The sequence below is a fragment of the Oreochromis niloticus genome, linkage group LG2, assembly GCF_001858045.2.
Source record: "Oreochromis niloticus isolate F11D_XX linkage group LG2, O_niloticus_UMD_NMBU, whole genome shotgun sequence".
Lineage (NCBI taxonomy): Eukaryota > Metazoa > Chordata > Actinopteri > Cichliformes > Cichlidae > Oreochromis > Oreochromis niloticus.
Window position 1 is genome coordinate 9,523,301 of NC_031966.2, and position 23,910 is coordinate 9,547,210.

The 23,910-nt window shown below is 43.5% G+C and overlaps 1 protein-coding gene across 3 annotated transcripts; it reads left to right on the forward strand.

The window, feature by feature from the left end:
- The first annotated feature begins 3,416 nt into the window (after window positions 1–3,416).
- On the forward strand, window positions 3,417–23,597 carry tbc1d2 (TBC1 domain family, member 2). Of its 3 annotated transcripts, XM_005453258.4 has the most exons (17): window positions 3,417–3,722; window positions 8,006–9,011; window positions 9,097–9,211; window positions 15,447–15,567; window positions 15,668–15,783; window positions 17,080–17,339; window positions 17,422–17,691; window positions 19,143–19,271; window positions 19,471–19,581; window positions 19,710–19,882; window positions 20,060–20,171; window positions 20,568–20,768; window positions 20,886–21,073; window positions 21,161–21,281; window positions 21,360–21,545; window positions 22,141–22,262; window positions 22,601–23,594. In XM_005453258.4, the coding sequence occupies exons 2-17, from the start codon at window positions 8,007–8,009 to the stop codon at window positions 22,800–22,802; spliced, it is 3,432 nt and encodes a 1,143-aa protein (XP_005453315.1). In that variant the 5' UTR covers window positions 3,417–3,722; window position 8,006; the 3' UTR covers window positions 22,803–23,594. The 3 variants fall into 3 exon arrangements, with proteins under 3 accessions (XP_005453315.1, XP_019219139.1, XP_013128286.1); XM_019363594.2 differs by lacking the exons at window positions 3,417–3,722; window positions 8,006–9,011; window positions 9,097–9,211 and adding an exon at window positions 10,337–10,464 and having other exon boundaries at window positions 22,601–23,596; XM_013272832.3 differs by lacking the exons at window positions 3,417–3,722; window positions 8,006–9,011; window positions 9,097–9,211 and adding an exon at window positions 12,342–12,374 and having other exon boundaries at window positions 22,601–23,597.
- The last annotated feature ends 313 nt before the right edge of the window (window positions 23,598–23,910 follow it).

The following is a 23,910-nucleotide window of genomic DNA, read 5'->3' on the forward strand; positions in this document are numbered from 1 at the left end:
ACAGACGGATTGGTGCAGTGGCTGCAGTGAGGCGGACGCTGTACCTGTCTGTTGTGATGAAGAGAGAGCTGAGTGTAAAAACGAAGCTCTCAATTTACCAGTTGATCTACGTCCCTAACCTCACCTATGGTCATGAGCTGTGGGTAGTGACCGAAAGAATGACATCACGGATACAAGCGGCAGAAATGAGCTTCCTCCGAAGGATGGCTGGCCTCTCCCTTAGAGATAGGGTGAGAAGTTCAGCCATCCTTGAGGGGCTCAGAGTAGAGCCGCTGCTCCTTCACATCGAAAGGAGCCAGTTGAGGTGGTTCGGGCATCTGACAAGGATGCCTCCTGGGCGCCTCCTGGGTGAGGTGTTGTGGGCATGTCCCACTGGGAGGAGGCCCCGGGGCAGACCCAGGACACGCTGGAGAGATGATATCTCTCGGCTGGCCTTGGTGTTCCCCCGGACAAGCTGAAGGAGGTGGCTGGGGAGATGGAGGTCTGGGCTTCTCTGCTTAGGCTGCTGCCCCCGCGAACCAGCCCCAGATAAGCAGACGAAGATGGATGGATGGATCAAAATATGACTCAGAGCTAAAAGATAATCCTCGTGTAAAAAGGAGACCCATCATATGCTCTGACTTTTTTTGAGCTGCCATATATCTCACATGTTGATATGAGCATAGAAAATTTACCTGAAAATGTACTTTCTGAAGTTTTCTTCAATAAATCGTCAGAAAATAGATCAAACATCTGGAGTACAGAGTACAGAAAAAAGTGAGCATTTTGTCTTGGAAGGATGCAAAATTGACTTTGTTGCTGTTTTTTAATAGAGTGATTGTGTTTTCGGGTAAAATGAAGATAAAGGCAAAATTTTGTGTCTTCATTAAATTTCTAATGCTACTGAAAAAAAACATCAGCTGATTGTGAGGAGGCTGGGTGACATTTAACAACAGCCCAGAAAACTGTAGTTTGTTACTCTTGATTTTCCTGATGTAGGTGTGTTAATGTGGCGCTGTTCAGACTGAAATCAGAATCCTGTCTCAGAGTGATGCTGCAAAACCAGCTCATGCATCACTCGGACTCCAGTTATTAGTTTTATCACAAAGGCAGTAAAATGCCTTTGTGATAAAATGGGCGTGTGGTGGGCAGAGAGTGGACCCACAATGCAAGACTTTGACGTAACTCAAAACCACAGCTTTATTAATACTGGGTTTAAAACAAAAACAGATAAAATTAAAAAAAAATTTAAAAAAAACCCTGCAGGAACAGCAGGTATACCAGCATGAGGGAGGGCGTGACAAAGAACAGAGCGAGACACAGGAGGAGACTAGAGCAGAATGGACACACCTGGGAGCACAGCTGAACATAACTAACTGATGAGACAGGGGAAGCAAAGCTGAACATCACACACACAAGCCGAGGGATTGTAAAAAACCCCCAAAGAAAAACAGGAAGTAGCACACACACACTGTGGCGCGTGAACTTGACACAGGGACTGGCAACAAACAGACATGCGGACATGACGGACAAAGGTATGACACACAGAGAAATGATCCCGGGAACACAACTGACTTCCAAAAAGAGATGCTGATGACAAGACAGAGACGAGACTGGACACGAAAGGGAAACTAACATAATCAAACAACAAGAACCAGAAATATGAATAACCAAATTATTCTTCCCACTGATTCTTCATGGACACACTGGTGCTGGTCCTTTAATTCCAGGTCCAGCAGACTGCAAAGTGTGCTACTGCTTTGTTCTTCAACACAACACACTAAAACTTTGGGTGTGAATGATGACGGTGGAGTGATCTGAATGTGGGGCTCGGACATGGAGGGAAGTCATGGATAGTTAGTGATGGACTCCTTCCTCTGTGCCCTCTGTAGAACAGAATGAGCTGCTCATGCATCCTTCATCCATCATCATCAAAACCAAATACAAACAAATCATCTAACAGCTTCCATGCAGAGCAGAAGAGCTGTTTATGCTTAAGGCTCATATCTAAGAAAACACATTTACAATGAAGAACAGAAGAACAAAATTAATTCATGCAGCTTTGGTGCAGATGAGATCACTTCTCACTATGTCACAGGTCTTTATACAGACAAACTAAACACACCCCCTGATTCAGTATAGGACTTCCTTTAAAAGCAGCAGATTGAAAGGTGATCACAGGTGTCTAAGTTACTGCCAGAACTGGATCCTGATTCCAGACTGTTTTATTTATTTTATTTTATTTTATCATTAAGTTTTCTTTTGTTCCACAAAATTGTGCCTGGCTACTCATCCTCTACTGGGAAAATGGGATCTGGATTAGACTGCTTTGTGGATGCGATCCCCCACACTGTGGTTTTTTCCTGCTGCCAGCAGATGGAGACAAACTTTAACTTCATGTTGTTCTCTGTTTTTGGTCAGGTTTAGTTTCTGTAGTTGAAATAATAAGTGTGACTATTATATTCCTTGACTGAAGACATGTATGCACATATGATTCATTCAGTAAAATAAATTAAACAGTGTTCATGTTGTACCTCTTTCCTAACCCACTCCATACTTAAGGATGATTTGAAGAAAAAATTTAAAACTTGGATTGATCGCTCCATCAGACCCTTTGCCACTGATCTTCAGTCCAGTTGTTGTGGAATTTGGCATACTGCAGCCCTTTCTCCCTTTTCCCTTTCATTAAGAATGGCTTCCTGACAGCCTGATGAGGCTTCAGTGAACAGTAGATGGATTACCTGAAGGTCCAGATGCTTCTCTCAAGTCTTGTGTCAATCTTTTTCAAAGACACACTGCACACCATGCTGAGATATGCCAGCTAATAGTCTTTTGGGATTCACCTTGTTGTTCCAAAAATACAATTTTATGCTGTCAAACTGTCTTATCTTTGATATTTTTCATAGATATAACCAAAGGAATGGAACAAATGATATATTTTATGACAGGCTGTCTAAAGACACTGTTTAAAATTAGCTCTTTGCTAAGTTGTGTGTAGACACAACACTGATTCATCTCGTTATCTGCGTTTTTTTATGCTTGAATGACTCATAGGTGAGCGTTGAAGTTGCTTATAAACAAACCAAAAACATTGCTCTAAAAATGGTCTAGAACAGGAGGTGTACTGAAAATGAATGAAAAAGCAGCCAGTGTCCAAAGAAAAGCATTGACAGTTTATCAGAAAGTATGAAGAAATACTGCCAAGAAGGTCTGGATGCTTGGAAACAAAAAATAAAAGAAATAACGGGTGGCTTAAAACTTTTGAACAGTTCTGTAATTAGTGAAGTTAAAAAAAAGTGAAATAAAATATTTCCAGTGCAAGTTTTCCTAAAAAGTTCCTCATCTCGCTATTAAATAACGTGAATTCTTCTGATGTTACAAAAGTACACATTATTTTGAAGATCAGAGGAAGTTTTCCAAAGTTTGTCTTATTTTGAAATTTCTTACCGGAAGTTACGTCTTCGCTCCGTGTTGTTGGACTGTAGCGTTGAAAGGAGCGCTCCCAGCCGCAGGGGTGGATGGAAAGGAGCCGGAAGAAAGAGAAGTCAGAATAAAAGGACGTAAAACAGAAAAGAAGAAGGAGACTATGCGGAGGAGAGGAACGAGGAGAGGGAGAAGTCCAGAAGGAGAAGAAGAAGTGAGGAGCTGGTGGAGTGACTCAGTCTGATTTCTTTAACAGCAGCAGCGGCTGTCAGTCAAACACGAACAGACCCGCCAGGTGGGCTCAGGCCCCGCCCCTTCAGGTAAACCCTCAACTGTTTCTGCTGTTCCAGAAGTCCTATCAAAGTAATAATAAGTAATCAAAGTAACAGTGGAGTACTGCTGAGTGGGGAAAGTACTTTAATGTGAAGTGTGAGCAGCAGTAGACACGTGTAGGGACTTGGTACTGAGAGGAAGGATGATTTAAAAGTATTTTTTCACAGTTTTGTATGAAGTACTGCAGTAATTACCTGTGTGTGTGTGTGTGTGTGTGTGTGTGTGTGTGTGTGTGTGAATGGGATCAGTGAACATAAGCAGCTTTCCTAAAAGCATGAAGTATTTGCTCACTTCCTGTCAGGCTGCCGGTGTTGCGCTTTATTCTGTGACCGGATCAACTGCGTTCCTGCCGGCTGCTCATGTTTCCATCACTTCATGCTCAAAAAGCAAAGTCAGTGATGCTCTTCATCAGTCAGAGATCCTCCTCCAAAACGTACAAGAAAAATAAATCTGATTTCAGTTATGACGAGCTGTCTGTACTAACTTCATAAAACAAAGAAAAGTCTTTCTAGAAGACACATGAAACAAAGTTGGTCCCGGAGTCACAGCCAGTCTGCAGAGCATCTCAGTTGAGCATGCCTAAAAACCAGTAAACAGGCAGAATTATGTTAATAAACCAACCAGCAGGGGGCGCTCTATAGGTTGGCTAAGTTTGTAGTTTTGCATTAAATTAGCACAGAGCCACAAGCCACTGATGTTATTGCTAGCACTTCTTCCTGGTGCCTTACAGTGTCCCCATGGTAACCTGTGGCAGTGTCCCCATGGACACTTGCCAGTGTCTTCCCGGCACTTCTTCCTGGTGCCTTACAGTGTCCCCATGGTAACCAGGTTACCATGGGGACAGACATCTTGGCAAGTGGTTGCTAGAGGTTGCTGGCTGTTTTGGGGTGATATTGGTTGCAAACAGGGTGCTGCAACAGAAAAACTCCTTTTAATTGCCGTGGTTACTAGGAAGTTGCCATAGTCACCCATATTTTGCGTGCAGGATGGCCACTTGTCTGCAAACACTCGCTAACTAACCACTAAGCAGTAGTGCTACTTGAAAAAGTGTAATCCAAACAGGAAACCGAGAACTTCCAGGGTAAAGGTTGGGCCTCATTGCGACACACATTCCACAAGACATGAATGACTTTTACTTTGAAGGCATAGTCTTTGTGTTAACTAACTTTAACCACTTGTAAATCAGTCAGAGAATATGTATTTTTCCTTTGCAGCCTGGGATTACCATGGCGTCACTGTTCATGCTGATGGATAAACATCATATACATGAATTCCACACAGAGAGGTGACAGTGTCTGTTGTTTCTGTTAGATGAAATAAAATGCAGTCACTCTTAAAAATCTCACAGTTGTAAGTCATTACCAAAGGATAGAGCAACAGGAGTAAAATAAGCCTAATGAGTAGTAGGCTCAAACTGTCATAAACCTCTGACATACTTGGGGGTTTGGCTTTGGGTTGGGCCTTCGGGGGCAGTGCGGTGAGATGTGAGAATGCCAAAACTTTTCCAAGTCAAACAAACATTTAGATAACAAGACATATTGGCTAAAGCTGCTGCCGCAAACATGAATCATTTCATGCTCGCTCAGATGACAAGCAGTATGCTGTGGGACCGACACGGCGACCTCTAAAAGCGGTCACACCTGCAGCGGAGCAGCACCAACTGAAACAAGTCACATACAGACCATCGCTTGTTTTTTCTCCAGCACTTAAAATGCTTGCACTACGTTCCTGGAAGCAGCGCTTAGGCTTTTAAATCAGTGCTGTCTCAGCTTTTCCAGTTAGCACACTCTGAACCCACACCAATGCTTAAATAGCATGAGAGGAAATACAGGCATGAGACACACCACTGCTGAAAGGAATTTGCCCTAGGTGAAGAATTTCGCATGAATGTCTTCTTTAGCATTGCTTGGATCCTTTCCCCCCCTGTTGAACACTTAATTTGATTTGAAGCCATTTTCTTTTCTCATCTTTTAGTGTCATGTAGATCTAACCTTTCAGCTTTCTTACTCTTCCTGCCAGTCTAATATTAGCCTGGTAGTTTCATCTGGAACTGGATCCAAAACCTGACATGTAGGGAAAAGCTCCCTACAGAAGCTGAATGTCTTTTAAAATGGCCACAGAGCACTTTTGCTTTAAATCGGTTGTTTTTAAGGGTTTCCACCCTATCTCACACTTTAGTGTTACCCATTGTCCCATGTTGACGATTGCAACAAGCAAACTCTGAATCAGCGCAGTTAGATCAGTTTCCATACAATGACCCACAAAATCCCAAGCAGGTGTCCAAAAACAGCTGACACCAAGTGTGACAACACAACACAATAGAATTTGTTTTAAAAAAGCTCCTCAGTCTGTCACAGTGATTCTCAGAAAGTCATGATAAAAAACAAACACTATTCTGAAGCATTTTAAAAATATTACACATGAAACAAACTGAAGTAACTTAAGTCAGGAGAATCAGGATTGTGAGAGGTGCAAGGAAGAAAAACAAAGAACTAACTCAGAGCAAGTACTAGCAACAGCTTTATAGACTGGAAAACCCAGTCAGCCCTGCCCTCCAGGTAGCTGAAACACCTGTGAAGTGAAGACATTAAATGATGGGATTGGTCAGACTAAATTAAAGGAAAGGAAAACTCTCCGAACTTAGTGCTTCTTTGAATGAATTCAAGTCTCTGGAGTGTGAATCAGCGCTGACACCAAATGCCGCACCACTGCTTACACAAACCAAATGTCAAATACCTCGAACTGGAAGCACATGCTCTACAAACACAGTCAGACAAAAGCAGAATGTGGGGAACCTGGACCATCTTCCCCTTTCAGCTGTTTGAATAAAATGAGTCTAGCAGTCAATAGAAAATTAAAGGGCAGCTGGTTTTCCTATATGAAACCTGTTTAACTGAAAGCCAACAGTCCATACAGGATGCGGCCTCCTTCCAAACTCATTGAAGGCTGTCTGGAAAAATCCATGAATATAACAGCAGTGTAAGTAACATGCATGATCTGCACAGCACAGATCTGCAGTTAAGCTGAACTGGATATTCCACAAATACGTGTGGGCTGACCTGCCACACCAGAAGGTCATCCACGCTCATGAGTCAAGAGCCTCTGCTCTAGTTTGGCTTTCCCCCTTCATATCTGTGTGTATAGAGATACAGAGATATGGATCGTCATTTAGATGTTTTGCTTCCCTGGACCTGAACCACTTCCTGTAATTATGTCCCATTACTTTAGAACTCATCTGATTTGTGCTTATTTTGGTGCTTTTCTTCAGTAGAAAAAGGATTCGGGTCCTCCACTGCAGGAAAAACCCCCAAAACCCCAAAACATGTATTATTAGAGCTTCACTCATCATGGTGCTCTGCTCGTGGACCACCAACGGGTGAATAAAGACTTGAACACACATTTTAGACTAAATACAAACATGTGAATTCAGTAAAAGAAGAAAGAATGGATATGGAAAAATATTATTTACAGGTTTGGTCCTATTTGATTTTTATTTCTCAGTAGAGAAAAAACTTTTAGCATTCTCAGCTGAATTTTAAAATGATGATCTGCAGACTGTATACCTTCCTAAACATATACAGTAAGCACTATACTGTACATTAAGACATCGAGTACACTTGCCCTTGCACACACAACAAAATCCACACCCAAAGCAAAGCTGCTGTTCCTCTAAACAGGAAAATGTGCAACTGTTAGCCCAGCACTTAGAAATAACAATACAACTTTTTTTTCTGTTTGCTTGCAGCATGCTCTTAGTATTTATGGATCCTTTTCTCTTTAAATGGTTTTTAAAGAGACACTCCACCCTGTCATACAAATATGGTCGATATGCTAGCTCTGAGGTTTCTAAAGGCAGATACTAAAACTAATGAGTGGCATTAAGGTGGGTGTAGTCATCTTTTATTTATAGTCTATATAAGATAAACACTCAAAAAATAAGCAAATCAATTTTAAAAAATCATTTAAAAAATAAAGGAGTTTGAGGAACCTTGGATGTCCACGTGATTTTACTGCATACAGGTGATTTTGCATGTTTCAACACAAACTGCTGAATGTGTAACTGGTTTACTTTGAATTTGTGTCTCTGCGTTTCTTCTCCTGCTGGCTGTTTTCTTTTTTCAAATGTAGCCTTTATTTATGCTCCCTGTCTGGAAAAAGGCACTTAGTCTGGATTTAAAATTCTCAGAATCCAGTTTGATGGTTTACCGCCAAACGTCTCCTCACAAACATCATTAAACTCCATTTCCCTCCTCCGTCTTTCTTTTTGCAGGATGAATGGAAGCGGCTCAGCAGGAAATCCCAGCGCTGCCTCGTCTTGCTCACTTCCTGCCCACGCTAATGAGGGGACGCTGAAGACAGAGTTTCAGAAGAAGGACCTGCAGAGCAGAGAGTCTGGGAGTGTGCCTGGGTCACAGAAGAACCAGAGGCCAGGAGGGACCAAACAGGCTAAAGAGAAAACAGATCGGCGGGATCCTCACACGGAGAAAAACCCAGAAAATACTCCAGAGACAAACAGGCGTAAGGCTGAAGATTCAACTTCTTCAAAAGATGAATCAAAACCAGATCGACGACAAGCAGAAAACCTCTTTCCAGACCAAACCAAACTAGATCCTCTTTCTAAATCAACAGATTTTGGTTTGGGGGCAGATCAGAGGAACCTTGGAGATCCTGTCAGACCAAAACATGAACAAGAACCGGGTGACTCTCAGGACTGTCAAAACCACAAAGATCTTTGTCATGCAGATCAGAAAACTAAAGATGAGAAAAGGAACTCATTTATAACTTTCCTAACAGCTGAAAAGGATGTCCAGAATAAGCTCCATATTTCTGAGTCCATAGAGGAGAAAAAACCTGAGAGGCTTCAGCATTTCCAAGATCCTCCTCACCTAAACACCCACAAGTCTCCTCCTCCTTCTCCTGCAGACCAGAAAAGACACTTGGATCTTCCAGCTAAAAGATCCGCCCTGGCTCCACCAGCTCCACCCCTCACCATTGAGGCTTTCTGTGACCAGATGCAGCCCGGCCCTGCAGGTTCTTCTTCAGGGGAGCCCAAACTGTGCGGCTTCCTGATGAAGCAGGGCGGGCCCCTGAGGGCCTGGAAGCAGCGCTGGTTCACCTACGAGGAGAAGAAGAACCAGCTATTCTACTACCGCACACCGAACGACGTGATGCCGCTGGGGTGGGTGGAGCTCAGCGGTGCCACCTTCACGTACCCACTGAAGTCAGAGCCGGGTACCTTCCAAATCAAGACACCTGAACGCACTTTCATACTGAAGGTAGGAGGCCAAATGTTGCTTAAAGCATTTTTCGATTTGAGTCGCATGCGTTTGTAGTCTCTTAATCCACCTCCACCATCTCCAGGCTGTGACCCAGGAGCTGATGCTCTATTGGCTGCAGCAGCTACAGGTGAAGCGCTGGCAGCACCGAATGATGTCTATGTGCTCAGACCCGACGAACAACAACAACAACACTGCAGGTGAGAAACCAGCGCGAGCTGCTGCTCGAGCTTCTACATGGTACGCTGAGTCATGAACTTAACAGCGAGCAACAATAAAAGTTTATTTAAAACAAAAGCCCTGAACACTGACAGAAGATCTGCTTTGTCTAATCTTATTTTGAAAATATCAGTAAATTACAGTTTGGTGAGATTCAAGCAGACCCCATAGTGAGTCAGTCCCCAAAGACAAACATGTTTACGGCCTGTTTTTTTTTTTAAGGGGGCGTGTCCGTTTGGACTGCCAGGTGAATGGCGACGCAGGTGGTTGTAGCTAGTAGTGTTCACCTCAGCCAAGTGGAGTCCCTGAACTGGACCTCTGGACTGCGTTTGTGCTGTTGGAGCCTTTTTAATGCTAACAGATATTGTTAATTTCGTTGACTCATAATTTGCATCATAACTTTCGTCAGGACTAATTTGGCGGCGATCCAATCTGAGTCAACTTTTGATTTAGTCTCCTAGTCTGATGATGTTCAGTTGACTAAATACACTTTCAGCATTTGCTGTCCAAATGAATAGTAGTCCCAGAAGAAGTCTGAGCTCTGTGTCTGTGTGATGCACCTGTACAGTGTATGCCTCTCATCCACACGTGGTCACTTCTAGCTCTATAAATGTTGAGGCTTCAGAATGCAGAAGCTACAAAGCTGTGAGTTTCCCAGCTCATTTTTATACCCAGTCTGTGGTTGAAACAGACTTTCAGTCTCGAACTTGCTTTTCCTGTGACTCTCACCAGAAGCTTCTTCAGACCTTTTCTGGTGTGCTCTCACCTCTTTTGTCTTTATCGGCCCTCTCATGTTCATGTTTGGTCTCTCATGTTCAGGAAGTGAGTGACTGCTGTGGTTTATCTTCCTCTTCCTCCTTTGTGTCCCGACAAGAATTGGGAAATCCTTCCATGAGGCACGGGAGGGGCTCAGACTGACTCACTCTTCCCTGAAAGTCTAAAATTGCGTCAGAATAAAGGATCGACCGACTCATTTAGCATGCACTGACTGGTTTTATGTTCCACTTTTCATAGAAATATTTCAGGTTATACTTTTGTCACAGATAAGAAGCCGCTTTTCCTTTCGTGTCTTCATATATGTGGCTGTTTTTTTTTTGTTTAGGTCAGCATGAAGGAGTTTATAGGGTCTCTCTCTGTGCTTCTTACACCCTCATCATCCTAATTAGGACCTGAGTTTGGAGATGGAGATCATCGAAATCCCAGCAGGGCCATTAAAACTTAAGCAGAGGAGCAGGTGGGTAAACTCACCGCTCCCTCCCTGCTGAAAGGCACTAAACATGAATGTGGTCTGGTTTTATTTCTTTGTGCATGAGGTCCGGATTCACTGATCAGCTTTTAGTTGAACGTCCCCGTGTACAGTCAGCCTGCGGTCAGTTATCCGTCAGTGTTAAGCAAGCACACACTAGCTGAAGCTAAGCAGAGCATTCCTATGACAGCAGTGGTAAACACAGTAATGCTATGTTTATGTGCAATGCCGGACAGCCTCCAACTGACTGACAAGGTCAAAATTGGTGACAGTGTTCATTGACTCAAACTAATTAAAAATATTAAGCACTCTGATGAGCTCCTTCAGCATTTTGAGTTTCTGTGATGTTTGATCAAATAAACCATTTTTTAATCTTAAATTATACTTTTGTAGATGAAGTAAAAAGTGTAATTTTACTTCTGTTGTGTGCCTCTACTGTAGTCTATTAACAAGTAAGCGCATTAGAGGGTTAAAAAGGTTAAAACTTAAATCTTCACTTAGCAAAAATTATGCAAATGTGATTAAATGAAATCACATGAATGAAGCTAAGTGTTACGTATAAGTATCAGTCCAAGTACTTCATGTAGCATGCAGTCAAATACTTCAGCTCTGAAAATATTTGACTTTTAAGAGGCCATCACATCTCATTTCACCAAATGTTGGCGTGCTCGATACGCTCTTTGATGTCGCCCTGTGGAGCTGAGGATCATTTCCTGTTATGGCTCAGTTACATCATCATCTGGACAGGAAGTGACTCTGACTGCAGATCAGCTGCATGCGGCTGAATGAGAGGAAACCCCCATGGACTAAATATAAACTGGCGAGCAAACACCTGCTGGAAGGAAAAAAACTGGACATTCTTTCATTTTTTTATCGTGAGATAAAATTCAGATAAACAAGCATTAAACCTCCTCTGTTTGTCAGTCTGACTGCTGGAGCAGCTCACCTGGCTCTCAGGTATTCAGTTCATGTCCCAGCTTGTTCAGCACCTTTACGTCTCAGCTCAGCTCACAGAGACGGCTCCATTGTTTGTTTGTTTTTAATTATCCTTCATGTAGGTCAGGGGTGTCCAAAGTCTGCGGCCCGCGGTCCATTTTTAATTGGCCCTCAAGTAATTTTATAAATAGAATAGAAAATGGCCCGCACTTCAACTTTTGCTTAAGTGTATTGCACTTCTTAGTTTTAACACCAGGGGGAGCTACTGTTGATCAAGGCAGTTGCTCCACCAAAAAGGACAATCACAGAAGAAATTTACCCCAAGTTACCAAACATGGCAGAACCAAAGAAGCGAAAGGTAGAAAGTGAGTGCAGAAAATTTCAGACACGGTGGGAGAGTGAATATTTTTTCAAAGAATTCAAGGGGAAGTGTGTCTGTTTGATCTGCACTGAAACTGTGGCAGTTATGAAAGAGTATAATGTACGACGTCATTATGAAACCAAACATCAGGCCTATGTATCCTACACTGGTGCTGAGCGAGAGCAGGAATTAAAGGGTAGCTATCCTGCAGGGTCAGCAACAGTATTTTTTTCGTGCTCAAAAAGTCCAGGAAAAGGCTCCAATAGCAGCTATGAGGTCGCCCAACTCATCGCAAGACATGGCAAGCCTTTTTCAGATGGAGACCTCGTAAAACGCTGCTTCGTTAAAGTCACCGAAATAATGTGCCCGGAAAAAGTGCAGGACTTCAACAACGTCAGCATGTCCAGAAATACAGTTGTGCCACGCACTGAAGACTGTCAGCCAACATTAAACTGCAGCTGTCTGATAAAGCTGTGCTTTTGATTTTTACTCCATCGCATGCGATGAGAGCACCGATGCCACAGACACCGCACAGCTGCTAATTTTTTATTTTTTTTTATTTTTTTTTTGCGGGGAGTGGACGAGAGCACGAGCGCTTTAGGTGAGTAAAAATATATTCCACAGTACACGTGTGTTAATAAGCATGCATGTGCAGGTACACATGCTTCAAATGTCAATAATGCGCATCAATTCTGTCACTACCCTGCTTTTGCGCACCACTTTCTTATATGCGTTTTTCTTGTTAACACACTGAGTACACACCGCTGTGCACAGCGCACGCACACGCAAAGTCAGCTGATCTCCTCTGATGCAGATCTGCTCCTTGATCAAGTGACCTTTGTCCGGATTTTTGGCACGAGTGGCGATCAGCACCGCGGCTGGATGGCCCGACTTACATACCCAGCGCAGCTGATACTCACCAGAATAATTTACTAAAATTATATGCACTCCTGTTATTAAGTCCAGTTCAGTCTGTTAATGTTGATAACGGTTTCAAACGAACGTTAACAGGTGTGTTGCTAAGTCTAAGAACTTAAATAACAAGCTTGAAATGTACCCGTCCCATCTTTGTTTTTTCTCTGTGCTGTAAATCTTCTGTCCAAGAAGAAATCTGCTGCTGTTCTGAGAATGAGCTACCAAAGCTTTTTCTGAATAAATCAATAAAGATCCATTTATGGAAAGCTGTGATGAAGGCAGTTTTGTCTTTAATTATATTCAACAATATAACACATTTGACCACTTTTAAATGATTTTTCTAACTTTAATACACTACAGTTACGGTTATATACCTAATTTCTAGTAAGTGGTCCAGCCCCTCCTATATTTTTATGTATGTGGCCCTCAGTGAAAAAAGTTTGGACACCCCTGATGTAGGTGTTCAGAGCCTAATCTGACAGCGTAGAGATCTTTCAGTGCCCCCTGCAGGGTCTTTATGACATGGCCTGGAGATCCACCTGGACTGCATCCCAATATATACATTGAAAATCACAAAATTTCTTAATTTTTAAAAGAATAATTTTTTTAAATTGTTTTTATTTACCTGTGTGTTGTTTAGGCGTCAGAATTACTCAGCCCAGCTGCTTCAGTAAATGATTCCTATTATACTATAAAACACCTTTCAGGCACACACATTTCTGGATTATACCTTTTTGCAGCTGTTTCTTTTATTTATAGTCTAAACATTATTTATTAATACAATTTTCACAATTTTAGACTTGCTTTCTACTTTTCTTTAACTTAAACTTATTTTTGTTTTTTTGTTTTGTTTTGTTTTATCACTGCATATAATACCTATTTGTCGAGCTATCTACAATCTAGCTATCTTATCCATCTAACTAACTAGCTAGCTTTTTATCTATCTAGCAATCTAGCTAACTATCTAGGATTCACATCAGTCACATTATTGGACATCTAGTATGGAAAATTTTAAAAGAAAACGATAATGGGGGTAGAAGTGCAAATAATTTTACATAAGCCGGACAAAAAATAATAATTAAACAATTTAAGACCCGTCAATGATGCTGCTATTTGTTCATCGAACAGAAATCTCGAGTCTCTGTCAACACTGAATTTTCACAGTGTGCTAAGGTTCAGACAATTAGCCTAAACTTTTTAAACAGAGTTTTAAAAAGAGTGAACTCAGACTTTTAAATAAATATTTTTATATTCCTGTCACCTTTCTTTTTGTGCCTGGCCGCAAGTGTCATAGCTGAGCCAGTGTTGATGTATTTTGATCTTTCCATACAACAAATTCTTTACCAGAGATTTGGAAGTGTGCCTTTTTTACTCCCGCTTCTGAAAACTGGTGATTCTTCGATGGTCAATAACTACAGACCAGTTTCCAAATTCTGGATCTTGGTCTGGTAAATAATCAACTTAGCGTTTCCTAGATTACAGTAGTTTTTTCTCCTTCTCAGTCTGGCTTTAGGAAATTGCAATGCTATGAAACTGCTTTCTTAAAAGTTCTTAATGATGTCTATTGAGCCTTGAAAGCCTTCAAAGAACTACTGCGCTGCTCTTTTTATTGGTCTATCAAAAGCCTTTGACACTGTTGACCATGGCATTTCATGCCAGAGGCTACTGGTCATAGGCCTTTCAGACCAAGCAGGTGGTGTATTACTAATTACTTTTCTGACCATCAGCAGTGCATGCAGCTCAGTGGTCTCATTTCCAGAGAGTGCCCCAGGGTTATCTAGTGGGCCCTGCACTATTTACTATTTGTGTTAATGGCTGAGGACAAAGTCTTAATGCATCGGTTTCATTTTTACACAGATGATACAATCATTTATTGTGCTCATATAAATTTTTGAACAATTACAGCTAGCTTTTGATTTTATACAGTCACAGCTGTGTCAGCTCAGACTGCTTTTGAATGCAGAAAAAAAACAAGGTTATGTGAAAGTTGGGCTTCTTTTTCCAAAAATCAATCGTGTTTCTCTTTCACAGCAAGGAAAAGGCTCGTTGTTACCACCTTTTAACCCCTCCTGGATTACAGCGATAAAATTTACATGAACGCCTCTTTCTCTCCATCTCATGGACTGTTTATCACAGGGCACTAAGATTTACAAGCAGCTGTAAACCTTTGGCACACCGCTGTACATTCTCTGGTTGACTGGCCATATGCAGGATGGTTCATTGGTATAATTTTATCTGTAAATCTATGTGTGGTTTACTCCCTTCTTATTTATCAGAGTACACGTCACGCAAACAGCTTAGTCATAGTCTGCGGTCTCAGGACTTCATTACAGTCACCATCAGTTCGTACAGAACTCAGAAAGAAGGCATTCCTCTTTTTCTGCCCCATCTTCATGGGATACATGACATGACATCAGCTGATGTCACTTGTAGACTTTAAAAGACGTACATAGGAATTTGTGAAATCATCCCTGGGGACTTGTTCCTGTTTTTGACATGAATGTGTGAACATTAGACACTTTTAGCTATTCTATTGTTTCTTCTATTGCTGCGATTTTAATGTTTGTCTGAAACGGGTCACTCTTGTAAATGAGACACTGAGTCTTAATGAGAGTATATAAGAGAGTGTATAAGTAAAGGTCAAATTAAAAGTATTTAAACATCAAACACACATTCATTGAAAATAAGCAGCTAGAAGAAAACACACAGGCTTTGCATGTGTGTCTGAGGTGTTGAATGTCTCTGTGTGTTTGTGCAGATGACTTCCTGCCGGTGTTGAAGAGCCCCATCGGTCTGGTCGGAGAGGGGGCCGCCAGTGTGCCGATGACGCGAATTCCCCTCGCCAACGTGTCGCTCAAGCATCCTCTCATCGAGATCCAGTGAGTCCCCACAAATCTAAGGCGTTTAAAAGGCTCAGACAGTCTGATGTCTTCCACTTGTTTTGTTGTTGGTCTTCATGTTTCTTCTTTCTGAGTACAGAAACTCAGTCCACTGTCTGCGTAAGAGGTCATCCCAGGACTGGAGTCAGAGCGTGTTTCACGTAGAAGCTCCACCCCGGATTCCCCCGAACACTGCCGACACAGTCAGCACCCCCAGTATGTATATACAGTACTACAGCAGTACTACAGTAACTAGTCAGAGCTTAGAGTACACCAGTAATACCATTTATATTCATCTATGAAACCACATGACGCAAATCAGTTAAACTACAGTCATAACTTAAACACTTGAATGATGTTAAATTCAAGTTAAATTGAATTTAAAGTTAAATTCATCACTGTTTGAGAGCTGCAGCCGGAGGGTGAAGGCTCGCAGCGCGTCCACCTTGCCGGTCCGCCGCAGAGACATGGCGTCTCAGTCCTCAGACCTCCTTTTAAATTCACACAAACTGAAGTTTTTTATTGTACACGGCCCTAAAAACCTCAGAAACTTGGTGTCCAACCAGATCCTTACTCTGAATGGTGTTAGCTTGGCCCCCAGCAGCCCTGTGAGGAGTCTTGGAGTCATTTATGTCCCTCAGTGCGCACATTAGACAAATATGTAGGACTTCTTTGTTTCATATATGCAATATCACCAAAATTAAGAACATCCTCTCAAGTGATGCTGAAATATTAGTTCACGCATTTTCTACTTCTACGCTGGACTGTTGAAATTCCTTATTGTCGGGTTGTTCTTGAAGCTCATTGAAAAGCCTTCAGCTGTTTGAAATTCTGCAGAATATAACAGACGAGCTCCCCAGTTTGGATTCAGGAACACTCCCTACTTTTCCTATTAGACTTCTCTTTTTAATAAAGCTTGTAGTTGGTGTTGTGTAGGTGTCAGGTGACAGGAGACAGTGAACCAAACCATGTTATGAATGTTTCCTCCCACATTTGGTCGAGACAGATTGCTGCCCCCCTCTGATCCTGCTTCTGTTCAAGCCGTCTTCCTTAAAAGGGATTTTTTCCTTCCTTCTGTCATAAAGTGCTCCACATGGGGGATCGTGTAATCACTGAGGTCTCTCTAATACTGTAAGGCCTTTACTTTGAGATAATAAGGCAGCATTTTTGTGATTTGGGGTTATATAGATGTAATAAAGTTGAGGCCTGCGGTGCCCATCAGGTGTGGAAGGAAGAAGATGCATCTATAGTTACCTGTGACTTCAAGTTGGACTTGAATTGGGACTTTTTCGTTTTGACTTCAGACTTAAGACATAAACATCAGCCTGAACTGTGACTCACCTGTACTGAGTATTTTGTACCTGATTTGGGCCGTGATCCTCTTCAGTCCTCGGGTTTTTATTAAGAGGTTGTTGGTCTGTGTTTGTCCTGTAAATTACCACCATCAGTTTATTTACGCGCTTCAACATCCGGGCGTGTGACTTCTTTTAATCCTTCTCTGTCACTTCTCAGCCTCTCCAAACCTCAGCACTCCCTCTGGATCCCCGAGCCCCTCCCCTCCCCTCCCATTGCTCAATGCAGCTGATCAGGCCCCCCCTGCAGATGGCAGGGAGTCACCATCACTGTTTGAGAGTTGCAGCCGGAGGGTGAAGGCTCGCAGCGCGTCCACCTTGCCGGTCCGCCGCAGAGACATGGCGTCTCAGTCCTCAGACCGGATAGGCCGCTTGCAGCAGGAGAAAGAGATGCTGATGGAGGAGGTCAAAGCTCAGAAGGTGATCAGTCGTTCGGTAATCATAAAACGTTATTGATCTCTGCTGCCACTGAAAAAAGTGACAAACACACTGCCTCCTGCAGGAGCTGGTGTGGATCCTCCACAAAGCGCTGGAGGCTTCTCAGCTGGAGAAGCGAACCTGTGCCGAGTTTTTGGCAGAGGAGGGTGAGCAGGAACGTCTGGAGCTGCTCCGACACCGCGAGCGGCAGGCGGCCGACCTCCGGGGGCGGTTGGACGAGGCCAAGATGGAGGTGGAGGCGGTGAAGAAGAGTCTGGCTGAGAAGGCCATGCAGGTCGCCGAGCTGCAGCAGAACAACACGATGCTGATGGAGAAGAACACCGCCAAACAGGAGGTGAGGACAAACCAGAGGTTGCTGTCAGACTGACCTCCGGTTGGTCACGTTAAAATAACCCGTGCACGTTTGTTTGCATGACTGAAAGTTTCTCTGAGATCTGGGGCTGTTCCTGGAGCTGCTGCTGGCTCAGGAAAAAAGCACAAAACAAACCGAGTGTGGGTGGATGTTGATTAGATCAGACAGAGGGCCTCTCCTGTGCATTCAGCGCTTCACCTAAATGACCAGCCCAGATGATGGATGTGTCATGTGATTTATTGGAAAACTGAGAATCGTAGCCAAAAAACCCCAAAAAGGGAACGTTTGAGAAAGATCACAGAGCAAAATGCTCATTGAGCGAGCTCCGTGTCTCCACTTTTAAAGAGCAGTGTGCAGGTTGGTGTTCTGCAACGTTACTTAGGTCTCTTCGGAGGTGGGTTTTTTTAAAATATTTTCTAATTCTTCAAGTTTGTGCCTCCTTATTTGGACCGTCCTCCTACATGTGACCTGGATTTGAATTTCTGTACGCCACACTGAAACATCTCAATTCCTAAAATTCATCAGGAGGAGAGAGGAGGCTGCAGGAGTTATAATTGACGATCAAAAATAAAAACTGTGCTGAGAGTAGGGCTCTTTAGGTAGCTCGTCCTTCATAATCATGAGTTGTTTCAGTTATTTAAAGTGATCAGCTGTGTCAGTTTGAGTGCCACATACACTGCAGTTTGATCTCAAATCAGCCGGACCAGTGAAATGAGTTCACCGCAGATTTCTGAATCTAAGGCAAATGTTAAGACAAAATTATTTCCCTTTAAGTCCAAACGCATTCTCAAAACGTTCATGTTTAATGAGCTGTCAGCTGCTTACGAAGTCTAAAACATACAACTTCACTCAGTTTTCTGCTGTCGCAGGTTTAAATAGCATTTCGTTATCATTCAAGCAGCTTTTAACTTCCCATAGTCTTCTGCTCCTGTGCTGGGATTATCACACTGTGAGTAGGAGATGATTTTATTTTCCAAATACCTGAACTTTTAAATTTTCACTTTATTCAAAGCCACCCAGGACTGCACTGGGACCTTTGGTGGGCCTAATCTGGCTCCCGGGCTGCATATTTGACTCTGTCAAGGTTTCATTTTAATTCTGTTTTATGTGTGGCGTGCATTATGACCATATAGCTCAATCAACTGCTCCACCCTGTGGTCACGTATCGTATCTAGGCAGTAACTGGCTGTGTGACTCAGCTTCTTCTTCCTGCCTGAACCAAAACAGGACGCACCCACACAACATGAGAAAGTTTTGTGTTGTTGAATCACCGCCTGCAGCTGGCAGACAAATAAAAAGTGCTCAGAGTTACGAGCACTTCTACTTGAGTAAATGTACTCAGTTACTTTTTCTTGCTTCCTGTGATCTTTGTGTGACAGTAAAACATGAAGTCTATCTGCAGCTGCACTCACTGTGCAACTGTTTCCTCTCAGGTGATCATAAAACTGTCCGATCAGGTGACGGCGTGTCTGTCAGACCCGCGGCGCCCCAACTCGTCCTCTGCCGGCCGCATCAACTCTCAGACTCTCAAACAGCTTCGGCAGGAGAACAACAACCTCAAGGTGAAGCACAGTGATAATTTACAGCGAATTAAAGTTTTACTTGAAGGTACCGAGTGTAAATGATTGTGTTTTAAAGAAAGTTTAAAAACCTTCCAAAATGAGCTGAAGCTATCAACAGTGAAGAAACAGCTGATATTACGTTACTGAGTCTAAAACCTCTTAAACCTCCGAGGTTGTCTGACTGTGTTTGTGTCTGCAGGATGACATCGAGGCGTATAAGACTCAGAACAAGTTTCTGAACTCTGAGATCTACCAGCTGACCAAACTGTGGAGGAAAAGCTCAGAGCAGGAGAAGACCCTGATGGTGAAGGTCGGTCTGATGCCATTTCTGTTCATTTAAACACTCCACCACCACACAGAGCTGCTATGGGCCAGCTACAGCCCACAGCCTACAGCACAGTGATAATGCCCCTTTTCCTGCCCTCTGATTGGCTGCAGTGTGCTTTCCTGGAAGCCACTAACTGTCAGGTGGAGAGCCGTTACCTGGGAGTCCTGCGGAGGCTGCAGGAGATCAAATCTCTGCATCCGGCCCAGCGGGAGGCCGTGCAGAAAATGATCGAGGACGCTCTGAAGGGAGAGCTGAAGAGCGTCACGAAGCTCAGCGTGGACCGGTACGAGCACCTGAACAGCAGGGTAGACAAAATAACAGACACAACCTGCTTCTTTCTTATTCAAGAGTCACTTGACATGACAATTAAAAACTGAGAAGTAGAAACTCTAAATAGATCAAATTTTTCACTGTTTACTCCAAACCTGTTAAATGTATTAAAGATCTGCTGTGTCCTCAGGGATCACGATGAGTACGGCTTTAAGATCATCCCAGACTACGAGGTAGAGGACATGAAGCTGTTGGCAAAGATCCAGGCGCTGGAGATTCGCTCCCACAACCTGCTGCACCAGGTCCAAGAAACCAAAGTTTACAGCTGCTTATCCGGAGGAGTTTAAATAAACTCAGCGTGATCCCCCAGCAGGCTAGCAGGGCCTGCAGTCACTACTCAGGGCTAAAAAATCACCCCAAACCTTCTTTCAGCTGCTCCCTTTAAGGGGGTTGCCACAGCCAATCATCTGTCTCCACCTGTCCCCTATTAAAGATTTAATCTTTATAGTCATAACCAACATTATTTTGTATGTTTAATGATATTTATTAATGATATTTTATATTATTTTCTCATCATGTCCTGTTCAGAGCCGACCGACAGTCCAGAACCGGGAAGCAGTTTCCCATAAAGAAACTTTTTCCAGTTTTGATCAAGAGCTACGGTGTTCAGTAACTGGCGGTCTCGTTTGTCCCTGTAGGAGGGTCTGGAGCACCCCCTGCTGAGCCGCTGGGCTCAGTACCTGGCAGGCAGGTCCGACGATGACTTCATCATCTCACCTGAGCTCAAAATTCTGGTGCGTGAAGGCGTCCCTCGGGAGTATCGGCAGAGAGTGTGGCGCTGTCTGGTTCGAGCCAGAACTTTGACAAGCCAAGAGCGCCACCCGCAACGCTATCAGCAGGTACAGCTGTAGAGAGAGAGAGAGAATGCTTTATCCGCAGCTGGGCACAGGTGGCTCCTCCTTCTTCCTGTTGGGAATACTGGCGAGCACTCAGTAATCCGCCTGTTCTGTTTCCAGCTGTGTGAGAAGAGTCGGACAGCTCCTAATCCTGCCTCCAGGCAGATCCAGCTGGACCTTCACCGAACCCTGACAACCAATCAGCACTTCTCCTCGCCGTCCAGCCCCGCCCTCCAGCAGCTCCGCCGCATCCTTCTGGCCTTCTCCTGGCATAACCCTGCCATTGGCTACTGCCAAGGACTCAACAGGTCAGAATAAATATATAAATTTGATATCTGAGTACTTATGTTTACCCACCTTCCAGATATGATCTCACCTTCCATAAATGTCCACAGGTTAGCAGCCCTGGCTCTGCTGGTCCTCCAAAGTGAAGAAGACGCCTTCTGGTGTCTGGTGGCGGTGGTGGAAGCCATCATGCCTCAGGACTACTACACCAAGAATCTGGTGGCCTCTCAGGTCAGCACACACCTGCTTGCCTGCTGTGATCTGTTTTAGTGATCAGTGAGGCTGATGTGTGAGAGTCTTTGTGCTCAGGCGGACCAGCGCGTGCTGAAGGACTTCATGGCGGAGAAGCTTCCTCGCCTGGCATCTCACTTTGAGGATCACAACATTGACGTCTCTCTCATCACCTTCAACTGGTTCCTGGTGGTTTTTGTGGAGAGTCTGCCGAGCGACATCCTGATGCCTCTGTGGGACGCCTTCCTGTACGAGGGTACCAAGGTACCATACACCCGAACGCACCATGACAGAAATACAGACAATGCACCACAGTAGTATCCATGGAAACAAAAATGATTTTGTTTTGAGCTTTAGATGTCTTTATTTACATTTTAGGAGTAATTAAGACATTGTTTACTACGCATGGGGAACTGTCATGTGACATGAAATAGGAGTGGGAAGGCAGATAATTTTAGTAACGACCTCACAGTCTACCACAAGCAGCGCAAATCCAGAAGATGAGCGGGCCAATTCCTTTGGGCTTGTTTCGTAATGTGAAAAATGCAGCACAGCTTTTACATTGTTTGTCTCAGGAAACAAGAAGGCAGTTCAGACCCAGAAATTTATACCACACAGGGATAAATGCTGACAACAGCTTCTGCCACGTAGATCAAGAGAAGCTCAACTATCAAGTAGGATAAGATTATCTGGCAAGTGAGGAACCAAGTGGCTTCTTGGAAATCGATCAGAGCTGTAATTAGTAAATGGCCCAACTGCACCACAACTGAAAGAGTAATTTTATGACTCACCTCCTCAAAGTTTCCAGTTAATTGTGTGGTGTGAGTGTCCTGTTATGAAATGCGTGTCTGTGCTGCAGGTGATCTTCAGATACACTCTGGCTCTGTTCAAATACAAAGAGGACGACATCCTGAAGATCCACGACAGCGTGGAGATCTACCAATACCTACGCTTCTTCACAAAGACCGTCTCCAATGCCAGGTATGCACTCGCCTCCACCCGCCTTAATCTACGAGCTGTTACACTCTCAGAAGTGTATTAGCATTAGTGGATGTAGCTGTTGAATCTTTGAGCTTCAAACTCTTTTTACTGAAATCTTGTGAGAAGTTTAAATTTCACTGGTCACAGTAACAATGGTTTAGAGATTTGTAAGTATCTGCAGCTCTCGGATACATGTGGTCCAGTCAGTCCAGTATTTCCTGCTCAAACTGCAGTACTTGAAGTATCAAGCAGCATAAAACAGAAACGCTCAAGCTGATCAGTTTCCAGTTCCTCTGTGTTGGTGATCGAGTCCTTTACGCCTGCGTGTGTCCATGCAGGAAGCTGACCAGCATCGCCTTCAATGACATGAACCCATTCCCCAGCCGGCTGCTGAAGAACCGGCGAGTGCTCCACCTGGAGCGCCTGCAGGCGGAGCTGCGTGAGCTGGAGGAGCAGCAGAAGGAGTTCATCACCGAGAGCGTCGTACGGAAAGACAAAGAGCTCGACGTCATGGTGAGCGAGGACGACGAGGACCTCTGATCACACAGGACGCTTCAGCTGCTCACTTCCAGACGACGATGAGTTTTTCATGAGTTCAAGAGAATTTCACTAAACCGGCTGTTAACTGGTTTCTTTCACACTAAACACAGGATTGTGTCAGGTTCACCATCTCCACTAACGCTACAAGGAAACAGACACATCCAGATTAAAATGAATAAAACAGGCAAATAATTAAAAAATAACTAAAAATGTAATTAACTGCATTACATCTCTGAAACAAGCTTGCAGTAAACAAATGTGTACTGTGTTCATGTGTGTCAGGCTGCAGAAATGTGCAGATGTATTTCAGTGAATTCATTTTGATAAATATGTGATCACTCATTTATTTCATTGCATCTTTTGCTGTATACCTAAAAATGTGTGACATTTCTAAATGTAGTCACATCCCTATGAAACATGGTTGATTATCACCTGTAGTCAGTGGCGGTCCTAGCGTGTTTGGCGATCGTGGCTCAAGAGTTGGGAGTTCGCCTTGTAATCGGAAGGTTGCCGGTTCGAGCCCCACCTTGGACAGTCTCGGTCGTTGTGTCCTTGGGCAAGACACTTCACCCGTTGCCTACTGGTGGTGGTCAGAGGGCCCGGTGGCGCCAGTGTTCGGCAGCCTCGCCTCTGTCAGTGCGCCCCAGGGTGGCTGTGGCTACTATGAAGACAGAGAGAGTATACATAGTCTGCAAACGGCTACTAAACATCATAATTCGTCATACAATGAGAACAGGACCAATCAACAATTGACACTGACTAATTAATATTATATTATTGTATATATTTTTTGGAGTTTAGTCCGTTACTGTTACTTTTTTTTTTTTTTTTTTTTTTACCATTTCTTCTTGGAGTAACTGTAACCCACATAATTTCCTTAGGGATGAATAAAGTATTCTGATTCTTAATGTTTTAGGATACATGACCTGCCATTATCCAATGACACATCTGCTTACCTGTGTCTTTTGCTCGCTTCTCCTTCTAGGAGCCATAATTAAATGTATTGAATTTTAATGATCACTGGGTTTACATTTGTTTGGTTGCTATGGTGATGTGTAACGGGAGTCACGTGGGTGCTAGCAGTGACATTAAGAGGGCGTTGTCAGTC

Excerpts from the sequence above, each read along its gene's own strand:
- tbc1d2 (XM_005453258.4), top strand. The coding sequence starts at position 8,007 with ATGAATGGAAGCGGCTCAGCAGGAAATCCCAGCGCTGCCTCGTCTTGC. Across the intron at positions 20,172-20,567 it reads CCCACAACCTGCTGCACCAG|GAGGGTCTGGAGCACCCCCT; the intron begins GTCCAAGAAACC and ends TTGTCCCTGTAG. Across the intron at positions 21,074-21,160 it reads TACTGCCAAGGACTCAACAG|GTTAGCAGCCCTGGCTCTGC; the intron begins GTCAGAATAAAT and ends AAATGTCCACAG.